The 17,288-nt window shown below is 42.2% G+C and overlaps 1 protein-coding gene across 6 annotated transcripts in view; it reads right to left on the minus strand.

Annotated features, from left to right (window-relative positions):
* The window catches only part of cntln (centlein), a 392,762-nt gene that overhangs the window by 69,889 nt on the left and 305,585 nt on the right, over positions 1-17,288 (minus strand). For all 6 annotated transcript variants that reach the window (XM_033018258.1, XM_033018259.1, XM_033018260.1 and 3 more), the window contains exons 22-24: positions 7,429-7,555; positions 5,864-6,001; positions 1,504-1,689 (exon numbers count right to left, since the gene is read on the minus strand). In XM_033018258.1, coding sequence (XP_032874149.1) covers positions 1,504-1,689; positions 5,864-6,001; positions 7,429-7,555 — 451 coding nt within the window. The remainder of the gene's footprint in view (positions 1-1,503; positions 1,690-5,863; positions 6,002-7,428; positions 7,556-17,288) is intronic.

Below are 17,288 nucleotides of genomic sequence, written 5' to 3' on the forward strand. Positions count from 1 at the left end.
AATCCCAGAGGCTAAGTAATCCTGATGGAGATTAACTGAATTTATCTCAGACTTCACTTCTACTGAAAAGCATCATAGTAAAGTAATTTCTTGATGTTTATCAACTCATGTTGATGATAAAAACAGCAGAAATACAGATACACTGACTAATTGGGTTTCCCCTCAGCAACCCTTCCCTACTTCTGACCACCGTTGCATAGAGAAATCTTAAATGACTGCTAATACTACCAGTTAAAAATAAGACATTAAAAGTGAACCTGTGGCAGTCAAGCTATGAGAACTGAAAGCTTGGAGCACAGTTAAGAAATCCCAGTCATGATCAATATTTGAGAGGATTAAACAATCCTGAGCATTCGGTCTATCCATTACACATTTAATGCATTAATAGATAATATTCATTTTTTTTCTAATATAAACTTAAACAATTGCTCTGGCTTCATATTCTACAAAGTATCAACGTGACTTATTTTCAATTGACAAATATATTAATGGAAGCATGGTTTTGGGATACTCGGAAGTATGCTTTTAAAACAGAAATAAATATGAAGGGTGGCTACTGAAGTGAACTGCACTCTAGTCACTGATCTTCCTCTGCCTCAGTGAATGGAGGGGAACAATCAATGTGATTAATAGGCTTTGGGGATGGATACTTTATTCTAATGACAACAAACTATCAACATTTGTTGCTATGAAACACTACAAAATGAAATAATAGCTTTATTCCCATGACAATACATGTTTCTTGTGATCTTACAAAAAAAACCCTTTCATTCAAATTACAAATTGTATAATTTTGGCTATATATTTGAAATATTATATGGTCCTTCAGTGTCATTCTGTTGAGAATGTTTCAATATTAGATTTAAGTTAGAGGCATGTCAGTTATTAAAATAAACAGCAACAGTAATTGGGGTAGTTCCATTGCAGAATGAAACTGCAAATTACTTTCTACGTACACTCTATTAGAATGATAACAATACTATTGGGATGAAACTATTAAATAAAATCTCTAAATGAACAACCATGGGCTACTTACTTTTACTTGGGTTCAACAGTCCAAATATGTTTCATCACAAATCTTGAACCTAGTGGTAGTTTTACTATTTTAAGAACCCCAGGGTTAGTTGCAGGCATCTTATCTGCACCTAATGCTACATTTGCATCACAGCCGAACCACAGATTCATGGTGCTGCAAACAGCACAAAGCTGCCAAGAAATGAATTATTTGCTAAACCACTTGGCATGGCATCTACATCATGTTAAATAACTAATCAAACTTCACCTATATATGTGACTGTTTCTCTCTCTCTCAGGAGATTGCAAGAAATATTCTTTGATCAATTTTAAATTAAATATTTTCAGATATTTCAAACAAAAACTCAAACAATGTTTCAATTTTAAAAGTTTACCATTGTAAAATTAATAGGAAAGTAACAATCAAAATGGGCATTTAACTGGCATTATACACTGACTACAAATTCAGAGAAAATTAGCAAAGCTTACCTTAACAAATGATACAAATTCTTCCACTCTTCCATTAGCAAGAGTCAATTTCTTTTGAACGGTTTCCAGAGCCTGTTCACTTTGCATTGCCAGCCCGTGCATCTGTTGTGAAGCTGTTGTCTCCAGTTCTGCCATTGCAGATTCTGCCTCAACCACTTTCGTTTTGAGGTCATGCAGTTTATGATTCTAAAATTAATGGGAAAAATTATTAAGTACAATGACATTTAACTAAAGTGATATTGTTAAAATAAGCTATTAATGTAGAATTCACTTTATGAGGATGTGACATCCCACTTTGCAAATGCTTCCAAGAACAAAAATATTAAGAGAATTTGCTCGGAGGGGCTTCAGTTTGCTATTTTCACTCTTTAGTTTTAAATAAACTAAATTAGGGTTCTTTAATAATAAATTATGAGAATATACCTTTTTAATAATAACAAAAATATAGCAAGCAATCCCATTGTGCTCGCATAATTGGGATTTTAATACTCATGTCAATAAATGTATTAACTTAGATCTGAAATAGGAAATGTTGGTGGAAATTTCATAACAGCAGCATTGGTACTAACACAGGAGGCAGTTATTATTGCTGGTTTAAGTTTATTATTATCACATGTACAGTGAAAAGCTTTGTTTTCATGCAACCTAAACAGATCAGATATACCATACATAAATGCAATCAAATCAAATTCAAGTACCATAGACAGAGTAAAGGGGAAGATACAGAGTACACAATACAATTCTCAGCATTGTAGTGCACCAGTTTCATAGAACAGGGAGAAGGAATGACCAGGAAGGGACAAGTCTTTGATAATATCGGCTGCATTTGATTATGGCGACTAGGGAGATGACGTCTGCTGTGGATCTGTTGCAACAGTAAGCAAACTGCATGGTGAGTTGATCATAGTTTGCATAGGGGAGCAGGAGACCCTCAAATATTCCTGACAAGTGCGTAACATTGTGACACAGAGAAGATAAATGTTAACCCTTCCAATTCTGGCAAACGACAGGTTCTTGCCCAACTATATCTTTCGTGCAAATGGCACAAAAGGAAGTAAGTCACTGCTAAAGAAATGTGGGAAAAAATAGAATGACACAAATGCAAGCAACGGGATTAAAAATCAAGATGCCTTGAAATGGAAAATAGCATTATGCATGTCCTAATAGAATTGGAGAATTTAGCATATAACAGATTTAAGTAGGGAGCATGTTTCTTCATACACTCAAAAAGATGTGCTGTCACTTCTAAAATATATAAAGACTAATTTAACCTACCAATTTCACTGTAGTTTAACATGTAACAGACGATGAATTCCTGAAATGTATATAATTTACAAGATAAAAGGAGGCCAATTGGTCCACTATCTCAATGCTGGGTCACTGAAAACAGCTATACATTTAGTCTCATTCCAGTCAATAGGTTTGTAAAGGCCTCCATTTCAAGTACATATCCAATCCCTGATTAATTCATATCATGCACTTCAGGTGACTTGCTTGGGAAAGAAGGAGAACTTTTTTGTACTTGAGAACAAGCTCTTTTGTAGTACTGTGGAAGTGGAAGCAGAATGAGTGTTAAATGGCATACTGATGACAAATTTTACTTTTTTCAATCAGTTCAGATACACTGATCATGCATAATGTGATAATGCATACTCAAGAGAAAGGTATGCTTGCCTGGATTTTCCATTGCCTGTTGGCAGTGCTAAATGTGCTAATAAGTTGTCCTGCACATTGTACTCTGTCTCCAAAATGCAAAGAATACATTTTGGAGGCAAAGCACACAATGAAGACACATGATGCAGCATGGTTTGGTGTAATCAACTGAAGGTGAACTTGTCGTCAATTATGTGCTTGAATTCTATCACTGATTTTGCTTAGAGATCAGACTCAATTGAGTCTGCCCTCAAAGGACCAACTACTTTATTGGGAGCCACTGTGTATATGTACCCTGTTAATAAAAGATGACAGGGCCAGCAGATATCTAAAGGATTGGCAGTGATGGACAATGTGGTTACAAAGTGCTTGAGTAGCTCAGCGGGTCAGGCACATCTCAGGAGAACCTGTATTGGTGACGATTCGGGTCAGAGTCCTTCTTCAGGGGTGTTGGTTTAGTTTAATTTATTATTGTCATCAGTACCGAGGTACAGTAAAAAACTTTTTTGTTGCGTGCTATCCAGTCAAAGAAAAGGCATTCAAGACGTCCACAATAGGCAGATAAAGGATAGAACAATTAATGTAAGATAAAGTCTGATAAAATCTGATTAAAGATAGTTCAAAGGTCTCCAGTGAGGTAAATGGGAGATCAGGACCACACACTAGCTTGTGAGAGGACAGTTCAGTTGCCTGTTAACATTGGGAAGACATTTTCCCTGAATCTGTAGGTCTGCGTAATCAAACTTCTGTACCTCGTGCCTGATGGGAGAAGAGGGAGTGACTGACGTGCAACTGGTTCTTGATTATGCTGGTGAGCATGCCGAGGGAGCGTGAAGTGTAGATGGAGTTGATGGAATGGACGTCGGTTTGCATGATGGTCTGAGCTGCATCCACATCTCTCTGCAATTGGAAGATGGATTCGGAACCCTGCCTAGATTCTCGTACATCATTTGGTGATCTTACTTTAATTAACCACGTGGAGAGTGTAAAATATTAGCTGGCTATAGGTTGGTAGTGAATACTAATTTCTTCAATAATGTCAGAATTCTAGCGTTCCTTCCACACTCCTTTTGTAATTTCAAATAATTAGACTTGCATTTCCCTTTGTCAAACTCTTCTAATTTCAGAAATGATCAGTTCTAAAGGTAAATAACAAAATATTAACTGTTTCTTTCTTTACAGTTCTTTATCTAATATGTACCACGTGTGTACACACATTAAATTCTTATAATAACACTGAATTATATCTGACTTATCTATATTACTAAATCTCTGTTCTTGACCGGTTTTGGCCTTCTGTGCTGCGATTTCCGAGAGAACGCCGACACCTACGGCCGTCATTTTTGCCAACCCCCCTCAGAGCCCCCCTCCGCTGCATGTGTGCCGAGGATTTTTCCCATCGATGAAATATGACAGAGATATTAATGTTTTTACAAAATTCCCCATTCTCTCTGCTGCCCCTGCTGGAGGGAGGGGGAGGGACTATAAAACCAGGAAGTGGTGTGCCTCAATCAGTCTCTGCAAGTGGTGTGCCTCAATCAGTCTCTGCAAGTGGTGTGCCTCAATCAGTCTCATCAAGTGGTGTGCCTCAATCAGAGCTCTGAATGACACTGAACAAATGTCTCCACCGCTGTGAGTACCCATAATGTGGTTTGAAAATGAATATATGGTTAGTTGGAAGTAAAAAAGCACTGCCTCCAAATGGTTGTTTGGGGTTGGGTTTGGGTTGAAGAAAAAGGCACTCTCTCTCCCCTCCTCTCCCCCCCCCCCCACCACCTCTCTCTCCCTATCCCTCTCTCTTTCTCTCTCTCTCCCCCGTCTCTCTCACTCTCCCCTCCTCTCTCTCCCCCCCCTCCTCTCTCCCCCTCCTCCTCTCCCCCCCCTCTCTCCCCCCCCTCCTCCCCCCCCCTCCTCTCCCCCCCTCTCCTCTCTCCCCCCTCTCCTCTCTCCCCCCCTCTCCTCTCTCCCCCCTCCTACCCCCTTCCTTCCACCCTCCCTCCCCCTCCCTGCTCCCCACCTCTCCCCCTCCCCTCTCTCCCCCCCCCCTCTCTTCGCCCCCTCTCTCTCTCCCACCCTCCCCTAAACCCCCTCCCCTCCACACCCCCTACACTCTTCCCTCCACCCACCCCCCTCCCTCCCCCTCCCTGCTCCCCACCTCACCCCCTCTCTCTCCCCCTCACTCTCACCCTCTCTCCTCCCCTCCTCCCCCACCTTTCCCCTCTCACCCACCCTCCCTCTTCTCCTCTCCACCCCCCTCTCCATCTTGCCCCTCTCTCTGTGTCTCTGTCTCTCTCTCTGTCTCTGCCCCTTCTCTCTCTGCCCTAACTCTCTACACCCCCCCTCCTCTCTAGATGTGACTGCAAGTTGGGGGCTATGCGTCAGTAGATGGGGTGGTTATGGGGTAAAAGGAGCAAATTAATAATATTAATATCATATCAAGGGGGGTAATTAGCGTGAGTGCGGGGGGGCGGGATAGTTAGTGTGTGTGACGCTGCATGCCGCCTCTCCCCCCACAACCGCACGTTGGGGGAACAGACCCAACCGGTCTGCACTTGGTCTAGTTAAATTATATATTTACAAACAATATTTTACATCAAAGATTTGAATATAATTATTTTACTCTAAATTCAGGTGTCCAAATCACATCTTTAAAGAAAACACTATTTTTCTTAAATCTTACAGTCAGAACTTTGATCGTCAGTCTTACCTTTCTATCCAATTCTCCGGTGGTTTTACGGTGCATCTCCTGATAAGCTAACCTCTCTTTTGTTACAACATTAAGTCTTTGCTTCAGTGACTCTGCAAATGCTTTCCTGGTGGAACTTTCTTCAGTCAGTTTGGTCACCTTTATAAAAACAAATATAACTGACCTGACATTAAATATTTAAGCAGCTGGTTTATTTACATTTATCTGCATCACCATTCAAAGTACTGGCCACTGATTTATATGTTCTTGTCCTACACAAGACGATTCTGGGCAATCAAGTGTACGGATAGTGATTTCAAGGAAAGATTATCTCGGAGATCAGTCTGACAATCACTGTCGCGGGCATGAGAAAATATTCCTTGAAATTTATAGTCAACTGGAAGATTACAATTGGTATTGATCAATTGCCAATTATGGCAAAACCATTATTGTTGTATGTAATATCACTTTCACTCTCAATCAAAGTAAGTTCATAGTGGGACTGTAAAAACATTGTTCTAAAATACTGCCAAGGTTTCAAATTCAAAGTGATGAACACATGGGTGTAGATAATCCGATGCAGTTATGATGCGGGTATCTTCAAATGCTTCCGAATGGATGATTGCATATGATTTATCAGTAGAATGCCTTGGTTTATCATTGCAATGTGTAGTTTGAGTTTTGTGACTGCAGGCACAGACTGGAGTAAAAGTCAGCCAGAATGTATCTGTCTGATATCAATGAAATGCTAGACTTGTATGGGGCAGGGTTAAAAGACAGTACTGAGCTAAATATAATTCTGATACCACTTTAGATAGAAATCCAGGATGCAGACAGATCATGGCAAGATAGAATATCTATCATGTGGACATATAGCTCTCTTATACCGTACCTAAATAGGGTAAGAGCAATATAGTCTTTCAGGAGAGCAGCTTAAAGCTTAAGGAAAGATCTATAGCTTATGAGACAACATGCATTAGTAATGAAATATATTAATATTGAACTTGATATTTTTATAGTCTCCCCTGATCCAAATACAGATGTAGAATTTTTTCAGGGATAACATGGCTATCTAGTTTCCTAGATGCATGGTTTGAATGACTATGCTGAAATTCTCCTCCAGTATTCTACTAAAAAAACTAGTTATAGCGCTGAATGTTAGCATCATCAGACTGCTCTTCGCTGTATAAACTGGTTGTTTTATATAATGTAAATTAAGCATGACTTGCTTTCTTCAAAAAGTACCGCAGAACATTTTCCGCTTAAATTTTACACACGTTCTTTGTCTCACGTTATAATTTTTCTGCATTTTGGAGTTTTCATGCCGAAACCAACTCCTGGGTAATGAAAAGAAGTCTGAAGAAACCACCTCCAATTTTCCGATAGCTCTGAATAAAAGCCTTTACTCTGCACTTGTTCAGAGATGTAAAAAAGACCAGCAAGTCAGAGGAGATGGGGAACTAAACCCCACATCACACTGGTGACGAATGATTGTTGACAAAGGAATTTGAAATTTACAATTTCAAATAAGGAAATTGTATCTCTGAGTACAAGACTTCAAATGAGCATGTGGTGAGAACAATTACCTTTTTTTCCATTTCCTCTAATAATCCTTTATATATGTTAGCACTTTCTTGGTTTGCTTTCACTTTTGATTTTAGATCTTCCAAAAATTGTCGCTTCATGTTGATGTCTCGTTCCAAATGAATAACCCTAAGGAAAAAAAAGTTTGTAACACTAGCTCATTCACAACTATTGTTCATATAACAAAATAATAATCAGCTGTAAAAATGTTAGAGAAAATCACCCAATGTGAATATGATCACATGAACGTCATAACTTATATAGAAAAGATACAAATAATGAACTCCATGTTACATTACTTATTTTTATTTATTATGAGCATGGAAGATAATATCAACAACAAAAATAACATGGAGCAATTGATTCTTGAGAACACTTCTTTGCCAAAGCAAAGGAAATTGCCCTCTCTCCATAGGTGGTATCCTAAAGCAGCAGCTTTCAAGTCCTTTCAAAGGGAGTTGGAAGGCCTTGAGGATAAGGAGTCAATTGGTTCAGACTGAGATGAAGAGATTTGTTTTCCACTCGAAGCATTGTGAATCTTTAGAATTATCCCGAGGAGAATGTGGATGCTCAGTTGTTGAGTGTTTATATGGCTGAGATAAACACATTTTGTTAGAAAACAGGGATCTGGAATTAGGCAGGAAAATTGAGTTGAAGCAGGTCCCTCATATTCTTGCACACCAATTAAGGAAGACAACAGAGAAAGCAGTTAAAGGAGTTATTCTCCCATGACATATCTATAATTGAAATGATAGAGGGGAAAAAGGGGCCACAAAATGACTTTGGCAAATTGGATTAAAGAAAATCCCAAAACTTTTTAGACCTACATTAAAAACAAGAGGGTAACCAGGAAGGAGTTAGGACCGCTCATGGATAACAGAGGAAATTTGTGCTTGGAGTCTGGGAATGTAGGTGAGATATTAATAATTTTGCATCTGTTTTCACCAAGGACATGGACGACAACGAGTTCTGTGTGGATATTATTAATATGTAAGGGCAGTTTGAGATTAAGGAGGAGGTGTTGTGGTTCTTGAAGAGCTTTAAGAGCTCTCAGAGGGCAAATCCCCAGGATCTGTACCAGCCTATTCATTGAGGCAAGAGAGGAGATTGTGGGAGTCTTGATGAAGACTGTGACATCTTCTCTAGCCATAGGCAAGGTACCAGAGGACTGGAGAGTAGTTCATGTTCCTTTATTTAAGAAGGGAAGTAGAAACCAGGGAATTGCAGGCTGGTAAGCCTCACATCAGTGGCAGGGAAGCTATTGGAAAGGATTCCTCAGGATAGGATTTGATCTCATTTGGAAGAAAATTGGTTAATTGGGACAGTCAGCATGGGGTTGAACATGGCAGGTCATGTTTACTAACTTGATCGAGCTTTTTGAGGTGAGGAGGTGACAAAGGTGCCGGTGAGTGTACAAAGATTTTAGTAACGCATTTGATTAAGTTCCTCATGGTATGCTGAACCAGAAGATTAAATTGCATGGGATTAACAGTGACTGTCATATGGATTCAGAACTGGCTTACTGATAGAAGACAGAGGGTTCTGGTGAAAGGACAATATTCAGGCTGGAGGTCTCTGACCAGTGGGATTCCATAATGATCTGTGCTGGAGCCTATGCTGTTGTGATATACGTAAATAGCTTGAACATAAACATCGACTGGTTGGTTCGTAAGTTTGCAGATGATGCCAAGATTGCTGTGGTCGTGGACTAGGTGGAAGGCTGTGAAAGTATACAGATCAGCTACAGAAATGGGCAGAGAAATGGTAAATGGAGTTTAATCCGAGCAAGTGTGAGGTGTTGCACTTGGGCAAGTCCAATGTAAAGGGAAAATATACAATATACAATAAAAAATACAGTCTGATGAAGGGTTTCGGCCCGAAACGTTGCCTATTTCCTTCGCTCCATAGATGCTGCCGCACCCGCTGAGTTTCTCCAGCAATTTTGTCTACCTTCGATTTTCCAGCATCTGCAGTTCCTTCTTGAAAATATACAATTAATGATATGGTCCATAACAACATTAATGTACAGAGAGATCTGAGGGTCTAAGGTGATAAATCCCTGAACATGGTAATACAAGTAGAATGGTAATGAAGGCAGATGGTATTCTTGCTTTCATGGGTTGGGACACTGAGTATAAGAAGTCATGTTCAAAAGTGAAAGGACCAGGATTAGGCCATTCGGCCCATCGAGTCTACTCCGCTATTCAATCATGGCTGATCTATTTTTCCCTCTCAACCCCATTCTCCTTACATCTCCCCATTACCGTTGACGCCTTTACTAATCAGGAATCTGTCAATCTTCGCTTTTGAAATACCCAATGATGGCCTCCACAGTCGTCTGTAACAATAAATTCCTCAGATTCACCACCCTCAGACAAAAAATTCATCTTCATCTCCTTTACAAAGATACGTCCCTTTATTCTGAGGCTATGCCCTCTGATCCTAGAATCTGGCATTCTTGGAAACAACCGCTCAACATGCACTCTATCCATGCTTTTCACTATTCAGTAAGTTTCAATTAGATCCACCCCCTCATCCTTCTAAACTCCAGCGAGCACAGGCCCAGTGCCGTCAAATGCTCATCATACATTGACCCCATCATCCCCGGCATCATTCTCGTAAATCTTTTTTGGACCCTCTCCAACTCCAGCACATCTTTCCACAGATATGGGACTCATAACTGCTCACAATACTCCACATGTGGTCTGCATTATGTCTTATAAAGCCTCGGCATTACAACCATGTTTTTGTATTTTCATCCTCTCCAAATAAATGCTAATATTGCATTTGCCATCCTTACTACTGATTCAAATTGGAAATGAACCTTTCGTGAATCCTGCACCAGCACTCCCATGTCCCTTTGCACCTACGATTTCTGAATCCTCTACCCATTTAGAAAATAGTCTGCGCCTGTATTCCAACTACCAAAATGCCTAACTACACACTTTGCAATGTTGTATTTCATCTGCCACTTCTTTGCCCATTCTCCCAACCTGTCCAAGTCTTTCTGCAGAATCTCTGCTTTTGCTGCACTACCTGCCCTTCAACCTATCTTCGTTTCATCCGCAAACTTGCCACAAGCTTTCAATTCCCTCATCCGAATCATTAAAATGTGAAGACGAGCAGCTCCATGCGGAACACCGAGGTCACTGGCAGCCAACCAGAAAACCCCCCCTTTTGTTTTTGTTCCCACCATTTTTCTTCTGCCTTTAAACTAATCTATGCAAGTATCTTCCCTCTGATACCATGGGCTCTCATCTTCTTTAGCAGCCTCACGTGCGGCACCTTATCAAAAGTTTTCTGAAAATCCAAATAAACAACATCCACTGACTCTCCTTTGTCTAACCTATTTACTTCCTCAAAGTCATGACATAACTTTATAGGGCTTCAACTGGAGCTTATAGGCTGCAACTGGAGGATTGTGTGCAGTTCTGGTCGTCCCATTATAGGAAGGTTTTGGAAAGGGTGCATATGAGGTTTACCAGAATGATGCCTGGATTAGGGGGTATTCGCTGCAGGGCATATTTGGATGTTTACCTCTGGACCACTTGAGGCTCTGTGGCGACTTGATGGAAGTGTATAAAAATATAAAAACATAGAAAATAGGTGCAGGAGGAGGCCATTCGGCCCTTCGAGCCAGCACCGCCATTCATTGTGATCATGGCTGATCGTCCCCTATCAATAACCCGTGCCTGCCTTCTCCCCATATCCCTTGACTCCACTAGCCCCTAGAGCTCTATCTAACTCTCTCTTAAATCCATCCAGTGACTTGGCCTCCACTGCCTTCTGTGGCAAGGAATTCCATAAATTCACAACTCTCTGGGTAAAAATGTTTTTCTCACCTCAATCTTAAATGACCTCCCCTTTATTCTAAGACTGTGGCATGAGAGGCATAGATAGGGTAGACAGTCAAAACCTTTTTCCCAGGATAGAAAAATCAAATACTGGAGGGCTGATCTTTCAGATGAGAGAGGCACAGTATAAAGGAGATGTATTGGGCAAGTTTAATTTTGAGTGCCTGGAAGGGGCTGCAGGAGTTGGTAGTTGAGGCAAATACGACAGTGGCAAAAGCGAGTTCGGTATTCCGACTGCGCATGCCCAGGTCAAAGGTCACTATGCATAAACAGCCCTGGAAAGCAGTGGAGCAGTGGATCTTCATTTCTTTCCCAGCTTTGATTCACAGTTTTTCCCAGCTTTGATTCTTCTAGGTAATAATATAATGCTTTATAATAGTTGTTAATAATAATATAATGCTTTAAAATATAATAGTTGTATTTATTGTTTCTTTGTTAAAAGCTAAGATTATTTAGTTGTTTTTATTGCTTTATGCTTTGGTGAGTGAGTGAGATTGTGCTCGTCCGTGGTCGGTGTCAGGCCTGGATATGTTGAGTTGCTGCTGGGCCGTCCCCGTCCCCGCCCGGTGTCCCATCCCTGTCCGGGGGCGGCCAGAGGTGTCGGGCCGGGCTTGCGCGGAGAGGAGGCTGAATTGCTGCAGCGCTTTGTGTGTATGGCTGGTGCTCGGCTATCGCCAGTGCTGGGGGGTTGGCCGCTGGCGGTCCCTGGCCCGTCGGGGAGCGGGGTTGAGCTGGGGTTGGTGCTTCTTCTCTGCACAGGCTGTGGGCCTGGGGCTGCTGGTGTCTTCGGTCCGGGACTGTCGGTTGGCACGGCGGGAGTTGAGCTGGGGTTGGCTAAAGAATTCCATTGCCTTGAAATAAGCAGAATAGTGATATCTCTAGGGCCAACCGACAGCCCCGGTCCGACGACACCAGGCAGTATTTTCTTACCTAGAAGAATTAAAGCTGGAAAAAACGGAAGAAATGAAGGTCCGCTGCTTCAATGCTCCACTGCTTTCCAGGGCTGTTTATGCATAGTGACCTTTGACCCTGGCATGCACCGTCGGAATACCGAACTCACTTATTAAGAGACTTTTGGATAGGTATATGACATGTTCGGCACAGACATTGTGGCCGGAAAGGCCTGTTCTTGTCCTGTACCGTTCTATTTTTAACTTGCAAAGGTTGTGGAGAATGGGCCGTTTACAGGCGACGTGACTTTTGTAAAGTGGGAGGCTTTTAAAAATGTTACAGCGAGAGTTCAACAATGCATGTTCCTGTTAGATGTGGCATTGTGGACGAGTTGAGCCAAAGGACCCGTTTCTGCACTGGTATGACTCTGACAATGGTGAGAAGGCAGAAATATTGAATGACTATCAGGAGATATGTTTTTGAGTTCTGTTAACAGAATATAAGAAATGAAATTAAATTTTTCTTTCATCAATAAAATTCCACAGACAATAAATTACAACCATGTAGAATGGTCCAAACCCGAAACGTCAATTATTCATGTTCTCCAGAGATGTTGCCTGACCGGCTGAGTTAATCCATCACTTTGTGTTCTTTTGAGTATTAACCAGCATGTACAGCTCCTTATTTCTAGAATTTACATTTCCCTTTTCGAATGCTGAAATGTTTCTCAAAGCGTGATGCTCACTAATCCCTGGTTTCTGTGAGAGGTGATGGATTTGCCTGATGAAGGTGTAAATCCAGAAGAATAAAAGAGCAAGCGGAAATTGTTTAAAAACTCAAATGGTTTCAAAGTTGGAAGGAAATGACTATACTTAAATTGTTCAGTTTGAGGGATTGTGCGACAGAGTCTTTGTCACCTTGCAAACGATGTGTGAACCATCTAAACAAGCTAACATAAAAGAAAACCTAAAGAAACAATGTGACAGATGGATTCACTCACTGAGCATGCTTGAATAAAGGATCAGTGTGATGGCAAAATTCAATACCTCCTTAATAGTAGCAGAGCCAAGGCCAGCCTGTGTCAAGATCTGACACATGGCAGGGGTTCTGCATGTACATTAAGTCCAGGGTCAGCAGATTTCAAATCATAAAGCAGCCTCACTATGGAGCTTACAGAATCAGTGCAAGGATATATTACTTCTGCTCAAGACTTTGGTGCATGTATGAAGTCCAAATAGACTTAATAAATTAATATTTTTCTCAAACAAAATCAAGTAATATTTCCTAAAAATATGACAAAGCACCGAGAACTGAGTCAACAATTAGAACTAAACACACACCAAATAAATCATATAACCACAGTTAATGTAAATTAACAAAAGTATTGAAGGAACTAATCAAAATTGATAATAATAAACCTCTGGACAAACTGTATCCAAGCATTTTGAAAGAATATAGGGAAGACAAAGCAAAGGCACTACTATAAAGCCCTCAACCACTTGGCCCCCCCTTATCGCACTGACCTCCTCTCCCCCTACCAACCCTCACGGTCCCTCAGATCCATTTCAGCCGGTCTCCTCTCCATTCTGAAATCCAACCCCTGCACTTTTGGAGACAGAGCCTTCTCCAGGGCAGCTCCCAGGCTCTGGAACTCCCTCCCACAATTGATCCGAACTTCTGAGTCCCTCACCATCTTCCAGTCCCGCCTCAAGACCCATCTCTTCACCTCTGCATACCCGTAGTCCCATGTCCCCCTCCCCTTTGCATCCCTGTCTTACTGCTCTATTTTGTTTTGTTCTTGACTCACCATGTAAAGCGACTTTGAGTCCTTGAAAAGCGCTATACAAATAAAATGTATTATTATTATTATTACATTAGTTTACTAATTCATTAGAAAACAATGCAGCGGAAAGAGGTTTGCTGAGTTATTATGCGTTCAGTTAAGATATGAGATGCAAGATAACCAGGGAACTATAGACAGGCCAGCTGACCATTTGGAGTTAAAATGTACTGGAATCATTGCCCAGAAAAAAATTAATTATCTAGAAACAAAAGGAAATTTCAAAAGTCAAAGTTGAACAAACTGAATTGAATGAAGAAATAATAGTGAGAACATAGGGGAGCAATGTTGTACATGTAATTTGTTGAGATAACCAGAAGACTTTCACAATATGATCATAGTATGAACAGAGCATGGGATCAGGTAATTCATCTTTGCTGAGTCCATACCAACTCCATGTAAAACCAATCCAGTTCGTCCCACATTCCTACCTTTTCCGAAATCCTTAATTCTTTATTTTCAGATATTTATTCATCATTCATAAATTTTCCTTTGCATCTGGCCCCAGCAGTATATTGGGCTCCAAAACGACTTGCTTCCCAATAGAGTACTTGTTCTTATTAACATTTGTTTATTTTGTCAATCAGCTGCATTCAAAGTTTCCTGGAACTTGAACCTTCTTCCAATGGGATGGCTTCTCCATATTCTGCATAACTTTACAAACCTCAGTAAGATCCCCACACAATCGCCTGTCCATTGGACCCCAGCTTCATCTGTATTTTCACATAACAATAATCTCTCCTGAAGTTAATTTTGTAAAATTTCTTCACCCTCTCTAAAGCATTTACATTTTTATTTAACGCTGTGCCAAACTGGAGAAAATACTCCAGCTGTGGCTGAAGTAGTATTTACCAAGGTTTATCATGCCTATTTAATGGGTACGCAGAACCTTTTTGCAGCCTGCCCAACTACTTTCAAGAAATAAGCACATATACCTCAGATTTCTCTGTTCTTGTACCTCTTTTAAAATCATGTTCTCTAAATGCTACCTTTTCTGACCAAAATTATTTGATTGCTCTCTGTACACCCAAATCCAAGGCATTCATATCTATATTACTAAATCTCTGTTCTTGACCGGTTTTGGCCTTCTGTGCTGCGATTTCCGAGAGAACGCCGACACCTACGGCCGTCATTTTTGGCCACCTCGCTCAGAGCCCCCCTCCGCTGCATGTGTGCCGAGGATTTTTCCCATCGATGAAATATGACAGAGATATTAATGTTTTTACAAAATTCCCCATTCTCTCTGCTGCCCCTGCTGGAGGGAGGGGGAGGGACTATAAAACCAGGAAGTGGTGTGCCTCAATCAGTCTCTGCAAGTGGTGTGCCTCAATCAGTCTCAGCAAGTGGTGTGCCTCAATCAGAGCTCTGAATGACACTGAACAAATGTCTCCACAGCTGTGAGTACCCATAATGTGGTTTGAAAATGAATATATGGTTAGTTGGAAGTAAAAAAGCACTGCCTGCAAATGGTTGTTTGGGGTTGGGTTTGGGTTGAAGAAAAAGGCACTCTCTCTCCCCTCCTCTCCACCCCCCCCCCCCCCTCACCCCCTCTCTCTCCCTATCCCTCTCTCTTTCTCTCTCTCTTCCCCTGTCTCTCTCCCTTTCTCTCTCACTCTTCCCTCCTCTCTCCGCCCCCTCCTCCTCTCCCCCCCCTCCTCCCCCCCCTCCTCTCCCCCCCCTCCTCTCTCCCCGCCTCCTCTCCTCTCCCCCCCCTCTCCTCTCCCCCCTCTCCTCTCCCCCTCTCCTCTCTCCCCCCCCTCCTCTCCCCCCCCCTCCTCTCCCCCCCTCTCCTCTCCCCCTCCCTCTCCTCTCTCCCCCCCTCTCCTCTCTCCCCCCTCCTCTCTTACCCTTCCTCTCTCCCCCCTCCTACCCCCTTCCTTCCACCCTCCCTCCCCCTCCCTGCTCCCCACCTCTCCCCCTCCCCACCCCACTAGCACACCCTCTCCCCCCCCCTCTCTCCCCCCCCTCTCTCCCCCCCCCCTCTCTTCCCCCCCCTCGCTCCCCCCCTCTCTCTCTCCCCTCCATCCCCCTCTCCCACCCTCCCCTAAACCCCCTCCCCTCCACACCCCCTACCCTCTTCCCTCCACCCACCCCCCTCCACCCACCCCCCTCCCTCCCCCTCCCTTCTCCCCACCTCACCCCCTCTCAGTACCCCCTCTCTCTCCCCCTCACTCTCACCCTCTCTCCTCCCCTCCTCTCCCACCTTTCCCCTCTCACCCACCCTCCCTCTTCTCCTCCTCTCCACCCCCCCTCTCCATCTTGCCCCTCTCTCTGTGTCTCTGTCTCTCTCTCTGTCTCTGCCCCTTCTCTCTCTGCCCTAACTCTCTACCCCCCCCCCCTCTAGATGTGACTGCAAGTTGGGGGCTATGCGTCAGTAGATGGGGTGGTTATGGGGTAAAAGGAGCAAATTAATAATATTAATATCATATCAAGGGGGGTAATTAGCGTGAGTGCGGGGGGCGAGATAGTTAGTGTGTGTGACGCTGCATGCCGCCTCCCCCCGCATAACCGCACGTTGGGGGAACAGACCCAACGGGTCTGCACTTGGTCTAGCATATTGATAAAACAGTGGGCCCAGTACAGCCCCAAAGGAAATATCACAGTACATTTTTCTCCAATCCGAGAAAACATCTTTCATTCTCTTAAATCATGTACTCTCCACGCTTCAACATTCTCTTTATTCCAAAGGCTTTAATCTTGATGACAAAATCGAACATCGGAAGTGGCCCTTCAGCCCACAACATCTGTGCCTACCATAATCCCATTTTAAACTGCACGTGGTTTATATCCATCCATTATCTGCTGGTTCAGGCATCTGCCCAAAAGCTTTTAAAACATTGCTATGGTATCTGCTTCCACAACTTCCCCTGCAATTCCGACACCTACCTCTTTTGCAAAAAAAAACTTGGCTCATAAATCTCCTTTTTAAACTCTGCTCCATGCCTTTAAGCTATACCCTCTAATATTTAACATCTTCATCCTGGGAAAAAGATTCTGGTTATCTGACGAGCTTATTGTGCAGTACTTTATCTAATGTCTTTTGGAAGCTTGCTTATAACTCATCAATTGCATCTGTCCAGGTGAACACGAATTTTGTTTCTGTTTACGTTTCTAGAGCATATTCCATCAATGAAGTTATATTAACTGGTCTTTAATTGCCGGTTTTAACTTTTTTTTGAACGAGGCATATTTGCAATTTTCTGGCATTACCTGGAACGTACAGAGGTTTGAAAAATAATTGCTGGAACCTCCACAATTTCCTTCCGTCAGTAATCTA

Source organism: Amblyraja radiata, chromosome 3, assembly GCF_010909765.2.
Source record: "Amblyraja radiata isolate CabotCenter1 chromosome 3, sAmbRad1.1.pri, whole genome shotgun sequence".
In the NCBI taxonomy this organism is placed as follows: Eukaryota; Metazoa; Chordata; class Chondrichthyes; order Rajiformes; family Rajidae; genus Amblyraja; species Amblyraja radiata.